The sequence below is a fragment of the Polistes fuscatus genome, unplaced genomic scaffold (assembly GCF_010416935.1).
Source record: "Polistes fuscatus isolate 324 unplaced genomic scaffold, CU_Pfus_HIC Scaffold1, whole genome shotgun sequence".
Taxonomy (NCBI): Eukaryota; Metazoa; Arthropoda; class Insecta; order Hymenoptera; family Vespidae; genus Polistes; species Polistes fuscatus.
The window spans coordinates 6,914,501-6,941,583 of record NW_025112997.1 but is presented as its reverse complement, the minus strand read 5'-3'; the positions used below and the strand labels follow the sequence as shown (position 1 = coordinate 6,941,583).

The 27,083-nt window shown below is 30.8% G+C and overlaps 1 protein-coding gene across 2 annotated transcripts; it reads left to right on the top strand.

The window, feature by feature from the left end:
• The first annotated feature begins 14,570 nt into the window (after nucleotides 1-14,570).
• LOC122518826 (sodium channel protein Nach-like) lies at nucleotides 14,571-26,681 on the top strand. 2 transcript variants are annotated; one of them, XM_043637956.1, is made up of 10 exons: nucleotides 14,721-14,759; nucleotides 14,880-15,075; nucleotides 19,848-20,022; nucleotides 20,139-20,278; nucleotides 20,388-20,514; nucleotides 22,321-22,621; nucleotides 24,396-24,449; nucleotides 24,522-24,690; nucleotides 24,768-24,874; nucleotides 25,611-26,681. In XM_043637956.1, exons 2-10 carry the CDS (start codon nucleotides 14,894-14,896, stop codon nucleotides 25,865-25,867), a joined length of 1,512 nt encoding a protein of 503 aa, XP_043493891.1. In that variant the 5' UTR covers nucleotides 14,721-14,759; nucleotides 14,880-14,893; the 3' UTR covers nucleotides 25,868-26,681. The 2 variants fall into 2 exon arrangements, with proteins under 2 accessions (XP_043493884.1, XP_043493891.1); XM_043637949.1 differs by having other exon boundaries at nucleotides 14,571-15,075.
• The last annotated feature ends 402 nt before the right edge of the window (nucleotides 26,682-27,083 follow it).

The following is a 27,083-nucleotide window of genomic DNA, read 5'->3' as shown; positions in this document are numbered from 1 at the left end:
AAAATTCGAGATACGATATTTTGCGACTGTGTTTGCCCATTGTCTTACTTTTTTCTTCTCTTCGTTTCTCAGTAACGAGTTAGAATCAAAAAATAACAAATAAAAGGGGAAAAACAAAAAAAGAAATAAATTGAAAAACCGAAGGTAAAAATAAAAATTTTGAAAAAGTTCCGAACGAAAAATAATAAAAATCTAAGGAACGGTGAGAAAAATTTGACGCGAATAAATTGCGGCAAATAATTACACGAGTACTCGAGTGCGTGCTCGTTGCAACGATCATTATCGCGCGTTTATTAAATGGAAAATTTCGTCTTTTGAACATTGCTCATTTTTATCCTGCCAATTGGATGGAAACGATATTTACATTGTTCTTAAAAATCTTTCAATTTTCCACAAATTTCTGATCTATGGGATTAACGAATGATTAACACTAGATTTACGGACTGAGCCAATGTGACTCATTAACAATTTTATTACTATATATATATAAAAAACTTAAATATTCTTTTTTAAAAATATCTGTTGGTTTTTAGTTGCGTAATGAAATATACGTAAATATTAATTCCTCTCCTCTACTCGACCCTCCATTCAAACAATATTTCTAAGTCATTAAAAAATAATGAACGAAACACTCGTAAATCTAGTGTTAATAAAAGATCTCGGTAAATTTTCTAATGACAGCAAATTGGAAATAAATGTAGGTATACAAATACTATATACTATAATATGTGTGTGTGTGTGTGTGTGTGTTTGTGAAGCAGATTAAAAAGTGAAGAGCATCTGCCAGATAGTAGATAGAGGACAACGAGTCCGGGACTGGAAGAAAGCATCGTTGAGAGAGTACGAAAGAAGAATAAAAGAGCCGGAGGGGGTTATAATTACTCGGAATGCTTCTCCGTGTTCCAATAGAGGTGCCATGACAGCTCTACACCCTTCCTAAACCCCTTTTCACCTCGTTCCCTACTCCCGTTTTACTATCCCTTCCACGTTTCATTCATCTTTCATCTCACTTTCTCTCTCTCTCTCTCTCTCTCTTTATCTTTTTCTTTTTTCTTCTTTTTTTGCCTCTCTTTCTCTCTCTCTCGGTTCCACCTTCCATCGAGCATCCTTTTCATCGTCACTTGCTCCTCGAGTTTTTCCTTTTCTCTCACTCTCTTTTTTACCTATTCCTCCTCTCCGCATTTTAATCCTTTTTTTACTGGTTTCGTGCTTTTCTAGTACTATACGATCGGAATCGTCGGTCGGTTCCGATTGAGACAAAGGAAAAATCTTTCCTTTCTTTTCTTTTCTTCTTTTTTTTTTTACTTTCTTTTTATCTCATCGATGATGCATTTGAATCGTTCGTTTTCTCTAGTCTTACTTTCAAATTTTGTTCATTTCATTCTAGGATTGAAACGAATTTTCATTGACACTGTTCTGTACCATGAAATAGAAACAATTAAAAAATACGATATTAATATATTTTATAATATTACGATAATATATTATATGAAGTATAATCTAATAAAATGCATGAGAATAATTTCTAGTTAATACAAATATTATCTTTATTTTATATTTGGATTCTTTCCATTTAAAATTCTTCTATTCGTATATAAAACAAAGTAATTTCTAGTTCTTAAAAAAGGTATATTTTTATTTTAATTTTTTTGTTTTTTTTTTTCCATTTCAATTAATTTTCTATCAATCTACGAATAAAAATTTTCATAAAAATACAAAATCATTATCATCTAAAATATAATATGCTAAAATGTATACAAATACTTTCTTATCCTTAGAAAAATGATAGTTTCAATTTGATTCAAGTTCCATTTGAACTTAATCGTATCATTTGTCTCTCTCTTTATTTCTATTCATTCATTTTTCCCTTTCTCTTTCTATCCTTTTATTTTTTTGTCTTACTATGTCCATAGACCATGGCTAAACTCGTATATCATGGAAAGGTGGGTGTGTGATCTTTCGTGCGAAGACTAACTTCATTTTCCGAGAGAAAGTTGCATGGAGCATAGAGAAAATTGAGTTTCCTTTCTCCCTCCCAGGACCATTCGATATTTGTGGAAACGTGTACATTTCTCTCTCTCTCTCTCTCTCTGTCTCTTTCTTTCTTTCTTTCTTTCGTTTTCGCGTATACTCAAAACCATTTCTATCTTTCACAAAGCTCGATCTCCCAGCTTTCACAGACGCATGCAATATATCACGTAAATAAATAAAGTGGACTGTTTATGATATGACACTATTTGCTTTTCACATTTGTTCGTTCAACTTCGATATAATATAATACATAATATCTATAGATCTTTTTATAAAAGATCAAAGAATCCACTTTTTATACACGACAGATTAACAAAAAATTGTATTGCCATTTTATCACGAATCTTGTTTAAATAAAATAATCAAATTCTTGATTATACATTCGTACATACACATAAATACGCATACACACAAACACATGTAATTTTAATATTACATTTATTTCCAATGGAGAAATATATTCTTTATTTTCTTTATATTTCATTGATCATCCCTTCAATTATGGAAAATAAATTGAACTATCGATGGAAAACCTGTTCTTTTCATATATTATAAACGATTGGTTTCCCCCCCCCACCTCCCCTCTCGATAATAACGAAACACGACGATGACGCTCATTCTGGCGAATCTTGAAGACAAAATTTGTGACGATTCGCGTATCCAATTTATTTTCTATGTGATTGGATAAAGGAAAAAGATTTTCCGAGCCTTTACTTTTATTGATCATGAATTGTCTCCACAAATGAGTATTCCCTAACCATTCTCGACAACGTTTAAGAGTAGGCCAAACTGAAAGTGTATTATCAACGTGAAAGTATAGAAAAGATTGAACGGTCTCATTGCGTAGAAAACGATTATTGCGGAATTCGAGTTGTTATTTGAAAGAGAGCAAACGGGATAGTAAAGGGCTTTACCTTTTGCAACTACAGAAGATAATACGATTGGAGGAAATAAAAGTTTTCCCATCTACCGAAGAGAAATATATATCAGGAAATATCGAACGGCCGAGATAGATACATCAAAAAGTCACTTGTGAAAAAGATGGGTCTATCAGGATGATCTGTTTTTGATCTTGGTATGATAAGTGCGAATAAAATCAAACAATATTTTTCTTATCGTCAGTTAGAATTGTTCTTGGGTATTGTATTGTACTTGGAAAATTTGTAATTTCATATTTTCAAGATATTTGTTTCTTTCTTTGTTTTCTTTTTTTTCTTTTTATTTTTTTTGAAAATTAGTAATAATAATTATAATATTCCATGTGTATTGGGAATTTGAATTATAGGTCGAGATATTTGTTATCTAATTTTAAAGACATATTTTCGAATAATAATTTAAATATTATATTATTATAACAACATGGATTTTATATCGTTAAGATTTGTAATATTTTCATTTTAAACAAAATTTTCAACAAATTAATTTCAATATTGTACCAATAATTATAACTATACCATATCGAGATATTTCTTATCAAACTTAGAACCAATTTTTCCAAAAATAAAATAACTATAATTAAAGGAATAATAAAATTTATATAAAATAAAAAGATCGAAAGCAAAAGATAAAAATAACACATAAAATGTCTAACTAACGTAGATACTTACGAAAGAATAATACCAAGAGTCGTTAAAGGTGAGTAAAAATAAGGGTAGGGAAAAGTTCAAAAGGGAAGAAGAACTCATAAAATTCTAGGCGTGGGAGTGTGAAACGTGTCAGTTTACTTATCCATTCTTCTCTCTCTTTCTCTTTCTCTCTTTTTCATTCTTTCGTCTTTATTTTCTGTGGTATTATGATTACCGAAACGAGCCGACGGCAGTAAACTTGTGCGTAGGTTTGTTCGAAACGTTTGGGGTGGTGGTGGTTGGGGTTTCAGGGGGAAGAATCGACGATGAGAGAAGAAGAGGAAAGGGGAGCTTTTATGTAGAACCGACACGGAGCAACCCTACTTTCCTTTCTAACAATGCCTAAAATACTTCAGTTTGTGGTTCGTTTTACGCTGGTTGAGCTTTCCTACCATTTTCGAAAGCTTCCATGTTTCCTCCCGTGATCTACGCTTTATTATCTCTCTCTCTCTCTCTCTCTTTCTCATTTATTCAATATTTCTCTCTTCTTCTCGTTTATTCGATAAAACTATCCAGTTGTCAAGTTTCTGAAGCTCTGCTTTTCGTTGTTCAGTTAACAATTACTCACAAAATTTTCTCTATGTCCCGAGATTATAGTCTGACGTGATAAGTACTTACTTTTATTCGTTAAACGAGAAAGGCTGTCATAGTTTTTGAACAAGAATTTCTTTTTTCAATCTCTCTGTTACTCTTTCTCCGAAGAAAAGAGAGATCTTTGCTTTTTTTCTTTTTTCTTTTTTTTTTTAAATTTAATGTAGAAGAGAAAAAACATTTAACGTGTAACTTGATTTTCTTTTTAAAATTCTTTTTGTTTTTTCTCTTTGTATTCTTTCTCTCTCTCTATTTTCTTTTTTTTTTTTCGGTACTTAGTCATTTCCAGAAAAGGTTATCCTTTCCACGCGAATCGTTTCTTCCAGTCGTTTAACAGAGAATAAGAACGTACGATTCATGAGAATTAATTCGAGTATCTTAGAATTACCCGAAGTCAAGCGTATCCGCCAATATTTGCTCAGCAGCGTCTCCCTTTCATAGTTTAATCGTACCTACCTTTCTACCTATCTACCTACTGCTATTTCAACTATCTTACTTATAGTAACTTTAAGATTTGATTGGATTACGTTCGCCGATGTTTTAGATCGATCGATTCGAAACTTTATGAAAATCTATTTACAATTTCTATTTAATTTCTATTTATTATTTATCTTTAATTTCCAAAATATACTTGACAATTGTTTGAATATTTTAAATGGATAAATAAGTCATCACGTTTTAACCAAACGCAATTAATTATTTAACATTTTATTTCTTATCCAGTCAATTTCATTACACCCTAAGCGTTTCAACATGTTAAATAGGTCGGCGTTCTATTTTTTCTGTAATTTTTTTTTTTTATTTTCCTCACCGAACGAAACCCCATTTCGAATTTGACCAACATTTTTTTTCCCTACCTATTCTCATCGTTGCTAACATTTTCGTACTTCGGTGTTTTTCCCTTTTTCCTCTTTTCTTCCTTCCTTCCTTCCTTCCTTCCTTTTTTTTCCATTCCACCGTCAGCCGTAAATTCATCAACTAGGTTTTTGCAAGTCTCACGGTGACCACCGATTAATCCGTTACTGTCACCCTCTACGTTCACGCGAAGAACGTGAAAAGAGGTGTGTAACAGCGGAAGAACAAAGGGCTCTGACACGAAATTGTTCTCAAAAAAAGAGAGGACAGAAAAAAAAGAAAAAAAAAAAAGGAAAAGAAAAGAAAGAAAGAAAAAAAAAAGCCTCCATTATCGCCAGAAAGAGTCGAATAGTTTTCGATTGCTTAAATAACCGATGGCAAAGGATTAGGACTCGTTTATTCGCGAAATAATTTCTATGAAGAAAAAAAGAAAAAAAGAAAAAAAATAGTAAAAAAAGAAATTTCTCGCAAATGCGAAAACGCTCGAAAATTTATCGTTCTATCATCGTTTAATCACGACGTACTGTACCATTGTGAAGTTTTAGAAGGGAACAGAACAAATTCGAAAGAGAGAGAGAGAGAGAGAGAGAGAGAGAAAGAGAATTTACGAATGATGTAAATCTCTCACAGTTTTATGAAGCTACTTAAATACTTTCATTTATCTTCCATTTAATTTCATCCTCGTCTGTATTTTTACGATGATTTATCAGGGATATCTCTTACGGTATGCGAAAGAATGAGAGAGAGAGAGAGAGAGAGAGAGAGAGAGAGAGAAAACGTTCGTTGTCACTGATTGCAACAAAGTGAACAGAGATGTAAAAAAAAAGTAAATAAAAAAAAAAAAGAAAGGTAGAGAGGAAGCGTAGCATTTTATAGAATAAATTGACTCACGATCGTGTCCAGCATCGAGATTTACGCGTCGATCCGATCGTACGATTGAAGTTTCCAGTTTTACGTTTGTATTTTTCGTGTAAACGTGCGTATACCTCCACAAACACACACAGACACACATTTTTATGTACAAAAAAGAGAGAGAGAGAGAGAGAGAGAAAAAGTGATTTGAGTTGCAACGGTCTATTTTAATCTTGGATCGATTGAATTTAATTAAATTTAATTTCGGTATGCGTGATCGAATCGTAAATTGAATGAACGAGTTTCGGTAAAGGGTTCCTTAATTATCGTGGCTTGTAGGGAATGACCTAAAAGATACTGAGATATGGAATGAGAGGGAGAGAGGAGGTCAGATTTCGAATGTCCTGACATATGTACCGTAATTGTGGAATTTCACATTGCAAGAGACACATCACGCATCTGGCGGCAGTGATGTGACGTAGGATTATGAGAGCAACACGCTGCACTGCCTGACTGATGTCCGGTGAACCGACGTTTTGATGCATTAGCTTAGCTTTACGGTCACCACTCCGAAATATCTTACCTATATTCATCCCTTCGTAATATACCAATAATAAATTTATAATTTGGTTAAAAACCAAGATGAATTGATTTTTTTTATTGCAAACTTTTATTACTAATTGATAATTATGAATTTAAGAATTTTATTCGCGATCGATTCAAATTTATGAGAATATTAAACATTCAAAATTCTTTATTTTATTTTTAAATATTAACTAGAAATTTTTGAAATCTTTTGTCTCAATTTTATTATTTTTTTTTGGTCAATTAAAATTTATGAAAATATTAAAAGTTAAATATATAAATTTCATTTCTAAACTTTGACTGTGGGAATTTGGAATCTTCGAATTTTATTATTAGGTTAGTAAAAATTTATAAGAATGTTAAGATTAAATTGTTCATTTTATTTTTAAACGATAATTAGATTTTTTGAATGTTCAACTTTTATTATTTGATCAATAAAAATTGATGGGAATATTATAGATAAATTTGCATTTTATTTTCAAACGATTGTGCTAGGAATCTCGAATACTTAAATATCCGAATATTATTTTATTATTTGATCATTTCATAGAAAACGTTATGGAAAATCCTTTGAAAGTCGAACACACACACACATATATATATATATATCTATTTGGAATTAAGGTAAAATTGAGAGCATTAAATAACGATCAAATTCGTTTATGGTTAGGATATACCCATAAGCTTTGTAGCCATTGAACTTCGCCTGAGGATTCGCATATGTTCGGGATGGAAAATTCATGACACCATCGAAGATTCAAATCGGTAAGATTCTAACAGTCCAGCGACAATTCTTGTCCATCCGAAGAGAGGGAACGTGTATATGAGCATATATTATTATTATATATAGATACATATATATGTATATGTAAATGTATATATGTATACGTGCGTGGTAGATTAAATATATTGCCTTCGCGTCGCAGCATAACTTGTGTGCTCCAAATTTTCATATGTGCGTAGGTATACGTGGCATATATATGGGAAGCTTCCGTTTATGTATAAATATTGTATACTGCATGCTACCTGTATTTGTTCAATGTATATACATACCTTAGTATACGTAAACCAACCTCATATCGAGAAGAGTAAAGCCGACAAAGTGAAATTATTACAAAAGATTTTACATCATAATGAAAATATTAATATACGAACTTAAAAGGAAAAATTAAAAAGCAAATCGAAAAAACCGGGCAAAAGCATTACCTTTAATTAAATTTTAGTTTCATATCGGTAAAAATGCAACGGGTATTTATATTTTTTTAGAATTTTTTTTTGGTTTCTTCTCAAAAATAAAATCTTATTAATCGTTTGTTGTTGATTATTCACATAATTTAAATGAAAGATTTTCGTAGAATTAACATGAATAGGAATTATGCACGTGGTATTTGAGCTTCGTATAGGAAAAAATTGTAAACTCATTATAATATAATATTTTTCCTTTACAATGCTTATGCGGGAAACAATCTTATTAACTCTTTCGTTACTAGCGACCTATATAAGGTTCGTTTGTGTAAAAACCCCGTACGAACGACTTATCGACCTATATGCATGGGTCGTATTATCCGACGATACATACGTACGAATAGTTTATGTAAAAAATAAAATCGTATTCATAAATTTGCAATCATCTAAATAATTAGAATCGAAGATTTTCGGAGAACAGATGGTAAACTACTAATTAACTATGGCATATTAATGCGAATAGAATTGTGCACGTGGTACTACGAATTTCCATTCGATCGATAAATCGTTTTTATTTGTCCCATACATATATATATGTATATTTAAATTTTTTATGAGTACTATAAAAAAACAAGTCCAAGGTTGGGCATAATAATAATATAATGATAACAATATCGATAAAATATTTTACCGATAAATTACTATCGTTCGTTCTAATATATGTATATTGCAACTACGATAATTCACATTTTCTGTAAATACAAATATATGTGCACCGTGGTATTGCGATGTGAGTAGAGGGAGAGAGAGAGAGAGAGAGAAAAACAAAACAAAAACAACAAAACAAAAAGAACAAAAATATTAAAACAAATGCATCGAAGTGTACCGTAGCTATGGTTTTTAATTTGTATGACGTTCTTAATTAGTAGATAGTAATACGTTCTCGAAATGATAAATTATTAGGGCGTGAAACGAAAAAGGAAGAAAATCAAAAATAACGAAGAAAACAAAAAAGAAAGAAGGAAAATAAATAATTATAAATATTAAAAATAGAAGAGAGACAAAAAGATGTTTTATCATGGATAACGAGCTGTAATGATATCCCGTCGAGTTTGCATCGTTTTGTAAAAGATAGACGACGAATATCATAATCCACCTTTAGTATTTCTCCTGCGAGTGGATTAAACTGGGATGTCATACGTGAAAACGAGGAGATTGAGAGAGACGATGACAGAGAGATAGAGATAGAGATAGGGAAAGATAGATAGATACTTAGATAGATAGGTAGATAGGTACACTTGGGATTAATTCCGTTAAATTGGGAAAGATTAACGAAGATGTAGTTTATCTTCGTTTTAAGACGACAATTTTCTACGTTTCAAAATCTACTCTTAGATATATTTCTATTTGTAAGTGTTACTTGTCAAAATAGCACACCTTGATTACTTTTAATTTGTAATATTGTAATGTGTTCATCGTCAGATCGAGATCGAGGAATACTGAAAACAATATCTAAACATATTTAATAGAACGTGCTATCATTTCGTTCTTGGTAGGGGGAGGAACAGTTTTTCTTGATTGTTTACAAAACTCTACGATATTCCAACGAATTGCATATTCTGAGCTCATGTTTTCATGTTATTCGTTACGGATGCTATATTTTACACGCGTCATTGAGAAATTAAAGATAACATACCTGGCCTATTTCTTTTTACGAGGAGTTTATATGCACATATACGCGTACACGTACATTCAATTTTATATCAAGAGTATATTAGTTTTCTTTTAATTTCAGAAAATTTATGACTAGATATATAAATTCGATAATAATTCCAATCTAATTGTAAATGAGAAATTTATCGTCAAATGTAAAAAAATCTACTTAAACGTAATGTTTCTTTCTTTTTTTTTTTTTTTTTAAATATATGTAATGTACGACGAGATAAATGTATTTTAAATTACTTTTATTTCGTTTTAATAAACAAAAAAACTTTAATCGATATTTATTGATAGAAAAAAAATGAAAATAATTAAAAACAAATTATACGATTTTGGATTCTTGTTCAACATTGTTTTTTAATCGACAGAAAATAATTTCGATTATAATACGTTTAATCAAATTAGAAAAAAGTAACGAACTTCCTTTAGATGAATTTATTTTTTTATTCTTTTAGTTCAATTTAAGCAAAAGTAATTTCTGTTACTGTGTTAGTGAAGATTCTTAAAACCAGCGTGCCTTCGATGGAAAAGTAATCGCGATTGGGTCGCGTGTATGCGACCTCGAAACAATCGCACATGGCTAGATTGCATCCTGCAATATCCATTGTGATTACGTCTGCAGTTTTCTCTATCTTTTTTTCTCTTACTCTTTGCCACGAATATAATTGAATCCACGAAGAGAAAGAGAGAGGAGAGAGAATGAAAGAAAGAAAGAGAAGAATAAAGAGTGTGTATAAAGTATAAGAAAGAAAGAGAAAAAGAGAGAGAGATAGAGACAAATAAAAAGTGTGTGTGTGTGTTTTGTGTGTTCGTGTGAAAGAAAGAGAGTATCTTCGATCTCGGTTTTTCACACGCCGATGTAAATCAGATTTCCCCTTTTTTTCTTTCCTGTATCTACTACTGTGTGTACATCATGTATTGTAGGTGCGTCGTGTGTGTTTTCGATGGCTTTTTTTCTCCTCGAAGTTATTATTAGAATCCATTGAATTTTCAAATAACGCGATGATCGATTTGTACGTAAAGATATTAATAAGACAATTATTTTATTACGACACGATTATTTTTATCTTTATTATTATTTATTCTTATTATTATTATTATTATTTTACCTGATAAAATTGTAGAGCTTTTTTTTTTGTTTTTGATAGGAGAGAGAGAGAGAGAATAAATTCATTTTTAAAATTAAATTTTCTCAAAAATCGTTTTTTACCGCGTACGTAATCGAGATGAACGATTATTATTATTATTCTTATTATTATTATTATATGAAATGATAAAGTTTCGTTTTGAAAAAAAAGTATAATAAACTCGTTTACGAATGATCTAACAATAAGAATAAAATGAAGACGAAATATCGCTTGTATATACACACCAGATCGAGATACGAGACTCAATTGTCCCGTTAATGCGTTTCTGAGTGCTGATATCGAATTTCCCTTTAAGAATAGGGAAACTTTATAGTGAAGTTTAAAGAAAAGATCTACTTTCGATAGCTAGTAACGAAGTATTCTTTCAATTTGCCTTTCGAGAAAGCTCACGAAACGAAGTGTAACTATAGCGGTAACGGAAACACACTTTTCGTCGTAGTAGGATCAACTTTGAGATAAGTTTTTTTCTTTTCTTTTTTTCCTTTTTTTTTTTTTTTTTTCTTTTTTCGGAAAAGAGTAATAGCTCGCACTTTTCGCCTTATATTAATTTCCTTTTCTCTTCTTACCTGGTATGCTTTCACCAATTCCCCCCCCCTCCCTCCCCATAAAAGGTTTCGCATCTACGTACTTTCGTTAATGAAATTTTACGCGTCCTCTCTAATGTCATCTATTCTAATGTCATTGCCTTTCTTTTCGTTCTTTTTTCCTTTCATTTTCTTGTTCTTTTTTTTTTTCCTTTTTCTATTGTTATTTCCCTCGCGTTAGAAAATCATTGAGAGAGACACGTGTATTTTATTATATATATAGGTATATGGTAGGTAGGTTTTTTGCAATCTGAAATAAGTCACGTTTGTGAGAGAGAAATGGTCGGTAAAATGTTCTCGACGGAAACGTGCCTTTCATTAAGTATGCATTTATAGTTTCCGCAATAAACCATAGACAATTTCTCGACGACCTTTAAAGAACAAGTTTATATGTCTCTTTTTGTTTAACTACTATTATTATTAATTATTTAATAACGTCCATTTATTTGACGTTTTAAAATGCAGACAATTTTCAGGTCAACGAATTTCGTCATTTTAATCTCTCGAATATGTTCTTATGTATAATAGATATACAAATTTTTAGAATTTTTATTAATATACCCCCACGATGGTTTTTCTTTTTTTTTTTTATTATTTTAATCGAATAATCAAGTTGCACACTGACAAAAAAACAAAAATTGCGCATAAGTGTATTTTAGATTGAACTTTTTTCTTTTGACGTTTGGTTCGTAACCCCCATAAAAATAAAAGGACGTCTAAGGTATAAAATTTCCATAAAAAAAGGATTTTATTCCCGGTTTTACATTTTCTAACATTTTTCATAAACATGTACCTATTTCTTTTTCGTTGAATCTTTTTTTTTTATTTTTAGAAGGAAGTACGATTTAAATGTAATAAATATATGCGGTACAAGGTATGCCGATATCTCTGGATATTAAACGGAAGGAAAAAAAGGAAATGAAGTATCTGGAAAGGTCGATGGTTAACATTGATATTTTTTTAAATTATAGCAGTGCGTTCTGTGTTTGCAATGAAAGACTTTCCTCTCTCTCTCTCTCTCTCTCTCTCTCTTTCTTCTTCTTTTCCGTATGGATGCTACATCGATTGTATTTTATCGTATCAACGTATACTTGCTTATGTACTCGATTACCCTCTTGAAATATTATGAAAACGATAAATAATAAATTAATTGATTCAACGAATATTCTATTTTAAATATATCACGTGAATGATTTTATTTCATGAAAGGTAAAGAAAAAAAGGATTTCCTTGAAATAAAACGTATATTCGTTGAAATTGTGTAAAGTTTTTCCTTTTTTTTTCTTTTTTTCAAATTGCACGGAGAGAGATTGTACATTTTTTTTTTACAATTTTTTGTTCACGATAAAGGAAAAAGAAAGAAAAGGACAAAGAGAGGAAAGAAGAATCGTGCAACGATGCTATAGAATCCGCGTCCCTTGAATTCGGAATTGCACGAATTTAATATCCTTTTGGCGTCTAGTGTACACATTTATACGCGATACGTTTCATTCGTGTTCAAGGATGGTATTTAAATTAGATCACCGTAGGGCGTGGCTTACACACGACCGTAATCTCGAGATTAAGCAAAATAGATTTTGCAAGTGTGATCTCGCTTTCAATTCAGCAAGTAAATTCGAAACGTCAGCGTGTATTTTCGCGCGTTAAAAAGACTTCCTATATAAATATAAATATATTTTATCTATTTATTTTGTCTTTCTTTCTTTTTTTTTTTTTTTTCATATTTCAGGCTATTCTCTCTCTCTTTCATCTTATTTTACGTAATCTTTGTATTATGAAAAAAATATTTTCTTGTTAAAAAAAGAGAAAAAAAAAAGTTAGAAATAAAAGAGCATGAAAAACAGAAAACTTTTTCTTTTTCTTCGAACAAATTTATATTAACGATTAACGTAGAAACAAGTAGTAGTAGTATCACGTAAAAGGAATACTTTCTTATTCTTGATATACAATAAGGATCGAGCCCCTTCTTTACATAAAGAGTGTGCTAAAGATAAGGCTAAATCGTTGGGAAACTTTGCACAAGCATGAGATACTCTACTTTCCACCGAGTTATCAGAACAAACGTGAGAGTTATGAAACGAGTGAAAGCACCTTCTGCTTTACTAAGGTACACATTCTCTCTCTCTCTCTCTCTCTTCCTCTCTTTCTCTTTCCCTTTGGTCATTTCTGAGGTACTATGTTCTACGGAAATGTGAGCGTAATGTTTAAACTCTCAGGAATTTGCATTATACTCGTTATGGATATAGAGATTTATAATTCTGTGAGAAATCAAAAGTAACGTAACTCGAGATATTATATTTGTTTTGTCTGTAGAAAATTTTTCTTTATCTCTTAAACAAAATGATAGTACTTTTGTTATACGTTAACCTTTTTGTTAGCGATCAGTTTCTAGATAAAAAAAATTACTATTTTCTTAAGTGATCAAATAAAAATAATTTAACCTCGACCTTTGACTTCAATTCCATAGTAAATATTGAAAAATAATTAATTATACTGGCGAAATAAATGGAAAGGGAGTAGTAAAGTATTTTTTAAATGCATTACTTCTAAACTCAAAGAAGATTATAAAATGATAAAAAAAAAAAGAAAATGATAAAAAAAAGAAGTAAACCAGGAACAAAAGAATGCATTGTATATAGATCGAGGATAGATAAAGTCAATAAATAGATAGATAGATAGAAGTCGATTGATAGAGAATCGAGAAAGGTTCGAGTATGTAGATTCGATTAACACAGTGTAAACTTGATTTAATTCTCGATGCATTCGAATGATCCTAGTACGATGAATTTCTAGCCGGGAGTACTTTCATGTTCGAGCTATATGTTCGAACTCTTTCATAGAGGATAAAGTAGAAAGGGAAAGAGTGAGAGAGAAAGTATAATAGTAGAAAAATGTTATAAAGAATTCAGAAGGTTTAGCTAGGAAGCGAGGAAAATGCTATTCCATGTGCTGTCCGTCATAGCTTAGGTTCGTCCAGCAGATACGTCAAATGTACTGATACTTAGAAAAAGATAGATAGGTAGATGGATAGAGAGATAAATATAGATAGAGATAGAGACAGAGATAGAAATGGAAAGAGAAAAGAAATAAACCATACATGACTTGCACTCGATCGTGCGTGAGATACGTGATTGACGTTGTGAGGGAGATAGAGATACGTAAAAGTGTTGTCCTGATGTGTTCAAACTAAACAAAGCTATCTTAAAACAAAAAGAGAGAAAGAAATAAAGAAAAATAAAGAGAGAGAGACATATAGACAGATATTATGTGGTTCGTGCAAACGTCATTGTGACCGATTTATTTTCTCGAATAGTGGTTAACACTTGTTCTCAGTCGAAAGAATGATCAAAAGACCGACAGGTCGGCCAGTTGGTTGTTCATCGTCAACGATGAAACTTCAAGTATTCCGCATTAGAATTTTATACATTCTATATTTGTGTCTTTATTACTCATCGTTTAAATATTTTTTGGTGATTTTTGTTGATCGAGAAGACAATGAAAAGATGCAAATTTAATGTCGAGTTCATATTAATTACATTTTTTCGATTCGTTTAATTATTTAATTAATTATTATAGTTAAAAAGGTAAAGTAACGGTCAAGTTTATAAGTAGTTTGAATCAATCAACTTGAGATCAGACGTTAGTTTAAATCTTGTATAATCACGAGAGTATTTTTGAAATTTTTATGATCATGAAAATGAAAGTCGTGAAGGAAAACATGGAAAATAGAACGGAAACTTCTAAAGTAGATGTTACTCATCCGTGGGCTAATACGAAACGATCATCATTGGGATATCATATTTGTAAGACGGTGCATAAATACATCAGCCTTTATTGCAAACAATCAGCATTGGTGGGTTACAAGTATTTGTTTGAGCCACGTAGAACGTGGGTCGAAAGGTAATTATGAAAATGAATGTTTTAATATAATATAACATTTATTTTAATTGAAATATATTATATATTAATCTATTTAATTAATAAATATATAATGAAATAGATAATATATAATTTGATGTTATTTATTAATTTTGTAATAAAGTAAAATTCCGAGTTAATTTTATTGAGTAGTACGAGTTTTAAAAATGTCTTGGAAAGTAGTATAAGTGCGTTAAGGACACTGAAGTAGTGCACGAGTTAAGTGGTGTGTCTCGGTGGAGGATCAAGTGATAAGTGGTAAATGAAAAATACAGGTGACACACACAGTAATTTAAGTAAATACAGTGATTATAAAAGGTACAAGTAAGTGTAATTTACAGTACATTTATTAAAGTAGATACGTTCTTACAAATCGAGATCCTGAGAACGAATATCGTATCGCCGATGTGATGGTAGTATTTCAATATCTCAATGTTTTGTTTATTTCAGAGCCGGTGATCGCTGAGGGTTCGAGCTGGCAAAGTCTTATCATATGAATTTACACATTTTTACGAGATCAAATATTTAAGTAGTAAAAGTCAATCACTCGAAAATCACTAAAATGTCAATGAAATTGTAAGAAATTGAATAAAAATTGTTTGCAATACTATAAGTCGAGAAATTTGTCGTCAAACATTTTAATAATAAAGATTAATAACGCACGTAGTTCTATGAGATTAAACGTTGAAGTAATACAAATCAACAATTCGAAAATCAATGGGAATATATGTGCCCATAATTATGAAAGTGATCTAAGTCAAAATAAAAAAAAAATGAGTTTATTAGTTATTTCACACCACATTAATTTTAAACTAAATTAATTCAATGTAATTTTTTCACAATATTGTCAAAAATGAACCTTTAGATAGTGTTTGTTATTTCAATATTATATAGAATTCATTTAATGTTCAAATGTAATCCTTTAAATATCTCGAAACAAGAAATATATATGACTTAGACCACTTTCATAATTATGGGCACATATATGAGATTGAAAGTAATCGATAAATAATTTTTTGTAGGTTCATATGGTTCGCTGCGCACGTGACAACTATATGCATATTGGTGTACTTCGTTACTGATGCTTACTCAGCGTTCGTAACTATGCCAATGGTGACGTCGGTTGAGTCGGATCATTATCCTACAAGTAAAGTCACCTTTCCAGGTAGATGTTTGATTCTTTGCTTTTCAATTATAAGTATTTTGAATCCTTTTAATCCTTTGCACTATAATTTATTTTTTCAGCTTTATTCAGCCAACTTTAATAATACTAATCTAACAGTGCAAAGGGTTTTAATATCGTAGAAATTCAATGACAAATATTAACATTGGCAATTCTCTCTTATCATTTTTAGCAATAGCAATTTGCAGTATCAACAGGATAAGTCGGCAATCCGCGGTTAAAATGGCGAAGAAAGTGTGAGAAATGTTTATAGCGTTAAATAAATACGAATGACAGTTATATGGTAAAACACGGAGTGTGCGGGTGAGAATAGGGATGAGAATTTGGGGGATGAGGGTTGGTTGGTTATGACATAACGAGAAATACACGACGACGCAAAATGGGGGAGTAAAATGGGGAGTATCGAATCGTTGGTTGGGTAAAAGAGGGGGAGGGGAGACAGGAAAGGGGGTGGAGAAAAGCTTCATAGCACTGCACCAAATTGCACTGCATGGCTGATTTCAATCGGGTACGCGTTGAAGTTGTATCGTCTAGTCTGTTTAGTGAGCATTATTTCGAATATTTTATCTGGTCCGCACGCGTTAACGTTAGTCCGCTTCCGGCCGATTCCACAAATCACAAATACAACCGCTGAGAATCGGTCGTGCGAAGTATTATACTTTTCCAATCATGCCGAAGATAGAAACTTTATCGATGAAAATATTTCGATTGGATACGCTTGAAAGAGGAAGACGAATTTGTGTGCGATTGCGTTTTAGAATTATTTCAAATTAGAAGTTTCGAGGATAGTACCTTCGGTTCTTGTTTTCTCGTTCAAATGCATATCCATACATATATATATATATATATTTATTTTTTTTAAATAATTATTTAAATACAATATTTTTATTCGCAAATAAATTGATTTGTTTGTTATATCGCGCAAATTATTTTTGAAATATTTACAAACAATCGAAAAAATAGATTTTAAGTAGAAAAACGAAAAGAAATGGATAACAAATTATACAGATATATTAACACCTTATTAGCGTGTAGCATTTTAGGTACACATGGCGTGGTAATAGACACTATTGTTAGTCGAATGCATGTTTTTTTTAGGTATAAGCAAGATTTGTGGAAAAAATAAATGAAAATTAGAGATAGTAACGGAGAAAGAGAGAAAAGTAGAGATAAGAATAAAAATTAGAGAAGTATTTAAGAATTTTAAAAATCAAAAGAATATTTAGGTACAATGCAAGATATAATATTTGTAGGATAAATTGGATCACGCTTTGAAATTAGAAAGTAGAATAGTAGAAATTCGATTGAGATCGAATTACAATCATTCAATTGGAAGGACGACGTATAGCAGTTACTAAACTTTACGATTGTAAAGTTGCTTTGGTATATTGTTGATCGAAGAAGACTATGAGTACTTTTGTACTCTACCTTTCTCTCTCTCTCTCGATCTATCTGTTTCTCTTTCGTCCGGGTTTTCTTCAATCCTTTGTTTGGATAGTCTTTTACACTGCTTGTTCCTTGAGTGTAAAGCGTCAAAGACGTAAAATGTAAGCTGGAAGATCGAAGTAGAGAAATATTTCCAAGATAATAGTATAAACTTTTCTAACCTAGCACGTTAAGTATATAACTAAAGTTTTATTCGATTGCTATAAGTGAGAATATAATAGTAATAATAAAAAAAATATTTAAAAAATACAATAATACGTTCTCAGATCATACAGGATCGGTAAAATGTTCGTAGATGATTATGAAAAATTAATACAAATTTTGTTGAAATTTTTTTTAGATATTATTGGTAAAAATTCGAAAACTAGTACGCGCTTGCTTATTTAAACGAGTTTAACAAAATTTCGAAAAAAAAAAAAAAAAATTGATATCGAAAAGTAATTGAAAATCTTTCTTGCCTTATTCTATACGATATCATAAATAGTTTACGTAGTTCTGAAGTATTATAATATTCAATTATTGAATTTTGGTAGATTGTTGGAATCTTTTGGTAACGTCGAGGAGATTAATATTTCATAAGAAAGGAAAATTCTTGTTAAAATGGACTCACGCGATAGGATATGAAGATTGTCTGACCTTTTCTCGATCAGTGCTTCGTTTCTTGCGTTCTTATATTGCATATACATTTACATACATATATATATATGTATATAAGGTTTTGCAATAATGTTGCTTCGACCACAACAACGAACTTATTAACTACCGACATGTGCAAGATATTGCAGTCATAAAACTCACCGCATAAAGGTAACATCGTAATACATAAATATCTATCTATATATCTATATATAAATTTATATAAAGGTAGATAAGAATAGTACATAAACAGAAATGGGAAGTTATAAAGAGAGAAGTTATACGCGTGTTTAAACGACGCAGTCATTTTGACGGATCATTAAAAACGTATTATACACATTACGGATAGCCATTTTTCGTTTGGATGATGACCATCACACCATCAGTTGCCATTACATCGTTAATTAATTTATGATTTGGAGGATTAACCCACGGCACGACATATAATGTTATAGCTAACACTTCTAATATTAACGATCTCTCTCATGTATTTTTAACCACGAGAAAATGATGTATTGCGTGCTAAAATAACCCCCGATTGGATTTTACTTTTTTATGTCATGCAAATATCCTAATATAATCATTACCTCATTATTATTATTATTATTATTATTATTATTATTACTATTATTATTATTATTATTGTTGTTGTTGTTGTTGTTATGGTTAATTTCTTTTTCTCTGTGTATGTGGGTTATCCAATTATGTGAGTATTATTATCATGTTATTATACTATTATTATTGTTGTTATTGTTAATTAATGCTCATGTACTATGTGTGACTGTATGCGTTTGATATTTAATGTAGGATAATTAAGGTTGTAGAGAAATTAATGAAGACCCTGGGAATCGGTGGTTATATCGTATGTGATGAAGCATTCATATATGCGAAAATCCATGGTCGCTTCGATCCATCTCTTATAAGAGGAACCTACTATAGTGCATTACTTTGAACTTCTGCGCTTGAAATTCACGACGTTAATGGAAAAGACATTTCGTGAATTACCGATTCTAAACTATTCCCCAAGTTACCGATAGAGTTTCTCCTTCTCTCTCTCTCTCTTTAACTCTTTAACTCTTTCCTTTTACTCGTATTTTTCCATTGGTCTTCAAGCAGAATACCATTTTGATACTTTGTGCTCGAACATTATTTGAAAACTTATCTTTGCGCTTAGCGAGTTATAATATTTCAATGTTTCTTCGAGTTTTCGCTTCATCGATTTTTAGGAATAATATTCGGAAGATTTGTTGATTAAATAAAGATCTCGATCGCGTCATCTAGATATATTCTGTTCGTATTTAAATATTATAATAAATAAAAAGCTGAGTTAAGTAATAAGTATGAAAATATGAAACATTATTGCACGAATTAATCGATATTAATATAATGATTTTCATTTTTATTTTTATTTAATTTCATTTCATTTGATATTAATTATGTTAATTATAATGATGTTAATTAATTTAACACGTTTGATATTTGATATTAGTTACAGATCAAACGTCACGAATTTATCTATGGAAGAAATTCTCGAATTGTTCGAACAATTTGGAGACTCTTACAATTCTATGCGAAAATTGGATAAAAATCGACGTAACGAGTTGAACAGTCTTTTGCTGGATTTTTACGAGGGAGAGTACGACATGGACGCCATAATGAAAGAAGTGAGAATTCTTCAAGCGTGTGTGTCTGTGTGTTTGTGTGTATCTTTCCCATTCGAGAAAAAAAAAGGGTTGATAATCTATTTGATCGTGATCGATTCTATGTCGATTGATTTCAGCTAACACCACAGTGTACGGTTATGTTAGTTAAGTGTCTTTTCAACGGTAATGAGTATAATTGTTCAGACATTTTCTCATTCGAAAAAACACAGGACGGATATTGCTGTACTTTTAATTATATTATAGGAAATAATTTGAAGTAAGTTCCATCAGATTTTGTTAAATATTTGTAAAAATTCATTATTAATTGAACGATATAATGAATCAAGGATAAATGATTGATTTGATTACGGTGTTATATCTATCAGTGACGACAAGGAACCAATGGAAGTGAAAACCGTGAAGGATTTAGGAATCGAACGTGGTCTTACAGTCCTGATGGAACCTTTCCTGGATGATTACTTTTACACTTTTCTTCCTGTTATCGGATGGAAGGTAAGAGTAATCTTATACTACTGAGATCATTTCAAACAATCTTGCTGAAATCCTTTTAATCGGATAATATCTTCATTTTGTAATTACAGTAATGTTACGATTATCCCAAAAATGCAGCAATGCAATTTAAACAAAATTTTTTAAAAAGGTATATAATTGAGAAGAGATAAATTAAAAAGAACAAAATGTTTAGCTTGAAACAAATACAATTATTTACACAATCATGCAACGATACGTCACTAATTATCGTTCGATTTATTTTTTACAAATTATTATACGAACAATAATTCTTCTGATTGCATATATGTAATTTAACGAAATTCCTATCAGAACAACACATAATTTTAAACAATTGCTACAAGAACAAACAAATGTTTCTCAAACTCAAACAAAATATTTGACTAATCGTCACGAAATATATCTTCAATATTTTTTTTTTTAATAAAGAATAAAAGTTCAATTATCGATGGAGAGTTAATGTAGAAGAATCGATGAAATCTTTGGAGAGTTAGAAGTATTATTAAATCTCTCATTAATGCGTTAAAAGTAGAGGGATAAGGGGAGGGGATGGCTGAGGTTGTTGGAACCGGTATTTCACACCTTTCATTTTTCTCATCTTCACGCGGCGACTATTATCTACTCAACATCTGTGCTTCATTCAGGGAAAGCACTATAACTGACACAACGCTCGACGATAAAAAGCTCACAAAAGTCATTAGCGAACGCTAGGTATAATCCCTTCTCCAAGTAATCCTCGTCCGCAGCGGTTGTTACCTACGTCCGAAATGTTTTTTACACGTTCTACCATTGTAAATGGACATCGTCGTGCAGTTTCTATCTCTTTCTTTTTCTCTCTTTTTCGTATTTCTTTATTTTTCGTACTCTCGCTCACGTAAACGCTTTTCTGCGTGACATGCTTTCGGCACAAGTTACATGTCCATCCACTATAATGACAGTTCTCTCTCTCTCTCTCTCTCTCTCTCTCTCTCTTTCTTTATATATATATATATCTGTCTCATTCTCTCAAAAGAGAAGAAAAGAAATAAATTTTCTCCTAGAAATGTTTTCCGAAATTTTCACCGAAGTATTTCGACATACTTGTACCATCCATCTTTCCTTTTCCTAATAATACATTTCTTTCATTTCTCTCATTTCTCATTGATAAATGTATAGAAGAAAATTTCACGTTGGTAGAGTAACGTTTTAAATGCATTTATTAAATTTATTCTTTTATAAAATGAAAAATGGTGAAAGGTAAAAACAATTCTAGTTTCTTCTAATAATTTTATCCACAAAGCGAATGTAATAAGTTTGTTGATTGTTTTGACAAAAAATAATATTAATAAATTACAAGTAATAAAGATAAATATGTAGAAAAAGCAATAATAAAGTATTAACGGTCTCTGTTACAATGTGTATTTTAATAAAAGAATACATTGTATATAAATTTTTTCTTAGATTCTGGCCTTTGCAATGACGACTCGTACATGAATCGTTAGTAATGAAAGGATTAAAAAATATAAACAATATTTTAATAATATTTAAATATTATTAAATTTACGATCAATCTCTCAAAAAACAAGAAAAAAGAAAAAAAAAAAACAGTTGACAATCCTCCAAAAATTGTAATAAAACATTGTCATCCAAAAATCCTTGTTAACATAATATGATATATCGAACCTAATCAAAATATTTCTCATTAAAAAATATAATTTAAAACAAAGTAGCTATAAATTTGCCATTCGTTAAGCTGTAGGATAAAACATGATCATATCTAATAGGTGACACGAGCCTTTGTCTGTATAGGTGACGTTGTTTAATCCTACCGATTATCCCGATAATATCAGCGGCGGTGTCACCGAGGTGTTAGTTTCACCGTTATTGGAATCCTACTTGGAAATCGAGGCTGTATCCTTCTATAGTACAAGTCAAACCAAATCGTATCCTATTCCTAAACGGAAGTGCATATTCCCTAACGAGATTCAAACTCGTTATGGTGACTACAGTTACAGCGATTGCTTGGTCGATTGCAGGGAACAGCAAATATGGAAAATGTGCAAGTGCATTCCGTTTTATCTTCCTACGCGTACAGAAGCCCAATCGCAACGTAAGTATATCTCAAGATTATCATTATATTTATTATTTTTTATCATTCATTAATATTTTATTATTTTAAATGTATCTTTTAACTTGTGTTTTGTGTGTGTTGGCTTACACGCATGCGATTGAAACGAATTAGATGATTAGGGATAAGAGAAGAACAAAGAAATAAAATGACTAATGTCAGTCTATTAAGAATTCATTATTGATAAGATCTTGCTAAAATAACTTGAACATTTTTTTCTTTCAACAACAATAATAATAATAATAATAATAAGAATAATAATTTTTTATTATTATTAAAATAATACAAGATTTGTAATTCTACCATTTTAAATAATCATATTTTACCAGAGAGATATCTCTCAATCATTCTGTCAAGTAAATTCAAATATACATGAAATAAATGCATATCTCAACTTGTGTATGCATTAAGTGCATTCGTTCGTTGAAGTTGTAATAATGGCTCTTTATCAAGTAATTACTTTTGCAAGGTAAATCGATATCGTTACATGCATAAATTTAACAAAAAAATTTTTTTAAACGAGAATAATAATCGAAATAGAGAAACGCATTGGTCGTTTTTTTATCGATCTTATAAAGTTCGCATTGTTCAATCGAAGGATCGTCAATGTTCTCTCGAGAATGGACGATTTGGAGAGGAGAAAGAGGAGGAGAATAGCATCGTCAACTATTCGACAATATTATCGATCGATGTTGTTCGACTAAAGAATTGAAGTTTGTTCTATGATACTCCATTACATATTTCTTTCTTTCCATTTTTTATCAACAATAATCGAATTAGAGGATGGTCAGAAATTTTGTTTAAATTTCTGTCGAAGAAATAGAAAAAAAAATTGAAAAAAGAAAAAAAAAATGTATAAAATATCAGAAATTATTTAAATAAAACGATACGAATAAATTGTTTATCGAGATGCGTACAGAATATTAAAAATTTCGATTTAAAAATTATTAATCATCGTTAAAAAAAAAAAAAAGAAAAAATTAAATTAATCAAACGGGTAAATATTTTTGTTCCTTTCCTTTTTTATTTTACGACGAAATAGCGCATGAAACGTTGCCGAGAATATTGCAGGTGTACGTTTAGAGTTCTCGAGCTTTGTAACGAGGCTTTACTGCGGCTAACTTAAAGCGTTAAAGCTGATCGCACGAAAGAACTGAAACGACGACGTAGAAGGATTAAGAGAAGGTTACAGCGATGGCTGCAACTTGAACGAGGGTGAAAGCTCGCGTGGAACGGACTCGTCTTTCTCCTCGGCACCTGTGCTGACTAGCGCACTTTGCTCTTTCTAAACCCTTTTTTCTTGCTCATTTTTTCTTCTTTTCTTTTAAAAACTACCCGTTTATCCTAGCTTTTCTAATCCCCCTATATTCGATCTAACATTTTTTCTACTTCTTTTTAGAATTTTTCCTTTTCTTTATCTTCCCCTTCTCAGTTTTTACCTTTTTATTTATTTATTTTAAATAAACAGCCAATATTTATAATAAGATATCAACACAATTCTATTTTTATTAAAAATACTGACAAATTATTGTTTATACTGAATTAACTTTTATAATATTAATAATTTATTTTACCAAAGTATTAATCAAATAAACAGAAACGAATAAACAATTGTTTTTTGTATTATCTTTAAATTAAATAATATTTTTTAGACATAACAGGCAAAAATGATTAAACAATATTGCTTGATAAATTAAATTTATGCATGTTATTAAATAATATATGACGTATAGTTTACATTTTTTTTTTATGACAGATGGAAGAAGAGCATGCACGTTGACAGATATAACATGCTTAGATCGTTACAAATGTAAGTGTCACGAACATACATTTACATTATTTATTTTGCATTTTGACGATCGATGATACTTTTGTTTTTCAGCCAACTGGTTAACAGTTTTCCCTCATGACGACGAAGCTTTGAACAATACGTTAAACGAATATAATTCGTTACGTTGTGGAAATTGCTATCCTTCTTGTGAAGATATTTTTTACACCATTCAAAGTTCTTTTGCAACGATGAAACGTGGTTATTATGAAACGCAATTGTTGTAAGTAGAAATAATATTAATAATATCTTTAATAATTTTTTTATCAAAAATCTAAATTAAAATTCTTTTTTTCCTAGGCACGATATCGAAGTAATCGATCAGAGTATAATTCATATATATTTTTCTAAGTACGGCACGGTTAGATTAAAACAAGACCTCTCTTACACCTGGTATGAACTTTTAAGTAAGTAAATTTTGAGAGAAAGTGAGTGATCTGATTTTTAGGACGTTTTTTGAGATTCCGTAAATCAAATGGGTAGGATAAAAAGGACGGTTTCGCTTGAAATACGACAAACTAACTTTGTTTTTCTCTCTTCTGATCGTCTCGTGCCGTTTCAATCGAGCTTTTTTCAATGTGTAGCTATCTATTCCAAAAAAAACTCTAGTTCTATATATTCTTTTCGGTCGAAAAAACAAATCCTCGTTTCGATTCTCTCTCCGGTAACGAAACACTCTTCTGTTACTATTTTTTGTCTTTTTCCTTTCTTTTTTTTCTTTTAGTCTTTATTTTTGCGCATTCGAATCACAATGATGATATCGAATCTTTTTTGTTAAAATCATTTATAATTATTTTCTCGTTTGAATGAATTTGTTGATCATAAAAGTGATTTAATTGTAAGTTATTCGAATTTTCTGTATTTCTTTTTTTTTTTTCTTTTTTTGTAGAATTTCTTGTTGCGAACTTTGTAATATAAATACAGTACTTCAGAATTATTTATTATTTTGTTTGTAATGAGAAATCAAGCGTAATAAATCAGCAAGTTTTCCTCAAAAATCTTAATTTGGTGAAACATGAATTCGTATATATCTATAGTAGGAATTTTTCTTAGCAGTAGCATGGTATTACCATTATCAAGAAGATTGTCTCTTATCTCGGTGACAGGGGTGTATCGTAAAGTGTCTGTTTGTACGTTTCGCAGGCGATATCGGTGGTATTTGTGGGATCTTCATCGGGTTCAGCCTCATCAGCGTAATCGAGCTTATTTATTTTTTCATTTTATTACTTCTCGAGCTATACAAAAGCTACGACCGAAATTCAGATGATATCGAGATCGAGATCGATGAACCGAAGGAGAAGGAATCTATGAGCTATACGATATATTGGAACGAATTAGTGCCTAAATCAAGAGGAAGAAAAACAAAATTTCTTAGTCGTAGAAATGTCGAACGGTACTAATTAGTACCATATCATCATAATTCATCGTTGGTAATTTTTCACTGAAAAAGTATGTTCGATCGGGGAAGCTTAGATTGCGAATAAATTTTTCTTTCCTTCGACAACAATTTTTTATATTCCTCACACACACACGCACACGCACATAGGTATACTTTTTCATACGATCCATTTTTTCCTATCTTTTTTTTTTTAAACATAATTTTAGGTACTCACAATTTAGTAATTGTATATCCAATTAAGTAAAAACGTTAATGAAAAGAACGATAAAATTGATATAATTAGAATTTTCATCCGTGATAAGAGTCACAAAAAAAGAAAAAAGAAAAGAAAGAAAAGTGTCTCTTGTTTGGTGGTGGGTGTGAGTGTGAGATATATATTATTTTCTACAAAGAGGATAACACGTAGAAAAATAAACTTCTGCGATGGGAAATATTTTTAACGAGACAGATACTAAATGTCTTGTGGTCTGGTGAATGGTGCTGCGAAAGGAAGATCGAGATACAGAGCTAGGGGTAAAGAAAAGAAAAGAAAAGAAAAAGGAGAGTAAGATGAGAAGGTGGAAGAAGAAAAAAACGAAGAAGAAGAAGATGGTAGAATAGGGAGGAGTCTCTTCTACTTGTCGAAGAAAAATGTGGCCATCGAGTGGGTCTACCGATATAATAATCTTCCTTAACGGTTTCAACGTCGTAATAACCGTATCGAACTTTCCTAGATAGATCGTTCACGATTACACACCATGTGCTTATGTGTAAACCTTTATGGAATCAGATTCCCTGTTAAAGAATTCATTAATTAAACTGCAATACACTTACTATTTCTCTCTCTCTTTTCTTTTCTATATTTTTTCTTTTTTTTTCATACGTATATATTTTCTCGACGTTGGTTGGTTGACCAAGAACCTTGATAAATTTAACACCCAACGATCCGTGACATTGATGCATTATTAATGCTAACGAGAAGAACGTTGGAAAGACTTTGACACGAATGAGATCCTCCTCCTCCTCCTCCTCCTCCTTCTCCACCACCACCTCTTTCTTCTCCCGTTCGTTCTTTTCTTCAACATTGCAAAAGCATACAAAATAAATGTAAAAAAAGAGAAAATGAAATAAGAATACAAGTTGTCGCAGAAATTTTTCGTTTATCTTATTTGATTTTGGCTAATTAATGATTTTCTCGGAATTTCGTGTGTTTTCGCGTAATACATAGATGAATATAA

Bases quoted from the DNA above. Each gene is read 5' to 3' on its own strand.
- LOC122518826 (XM_043637949.1), top strand. From the start codon at position 14,861: ATGATCATGAAAATGAAAGTCGTGAAGGAAAACATGGAAAATAGAACG. The intron at 24,450-24,521 runs GTAAGTGTCACG...TTTGTTTTTCAG, and splicing joins ATGCTTAGATCGTTACAAAT to CCAACTGGTTAACAGTTTTC. The intron at 24,875-25,610 runs GTAAGTAAATTT...TACGTTTCGCAG, and splicing joins CACCTGGTATGAACTTTTAA to GCGATATCGGTGGTATTTGT.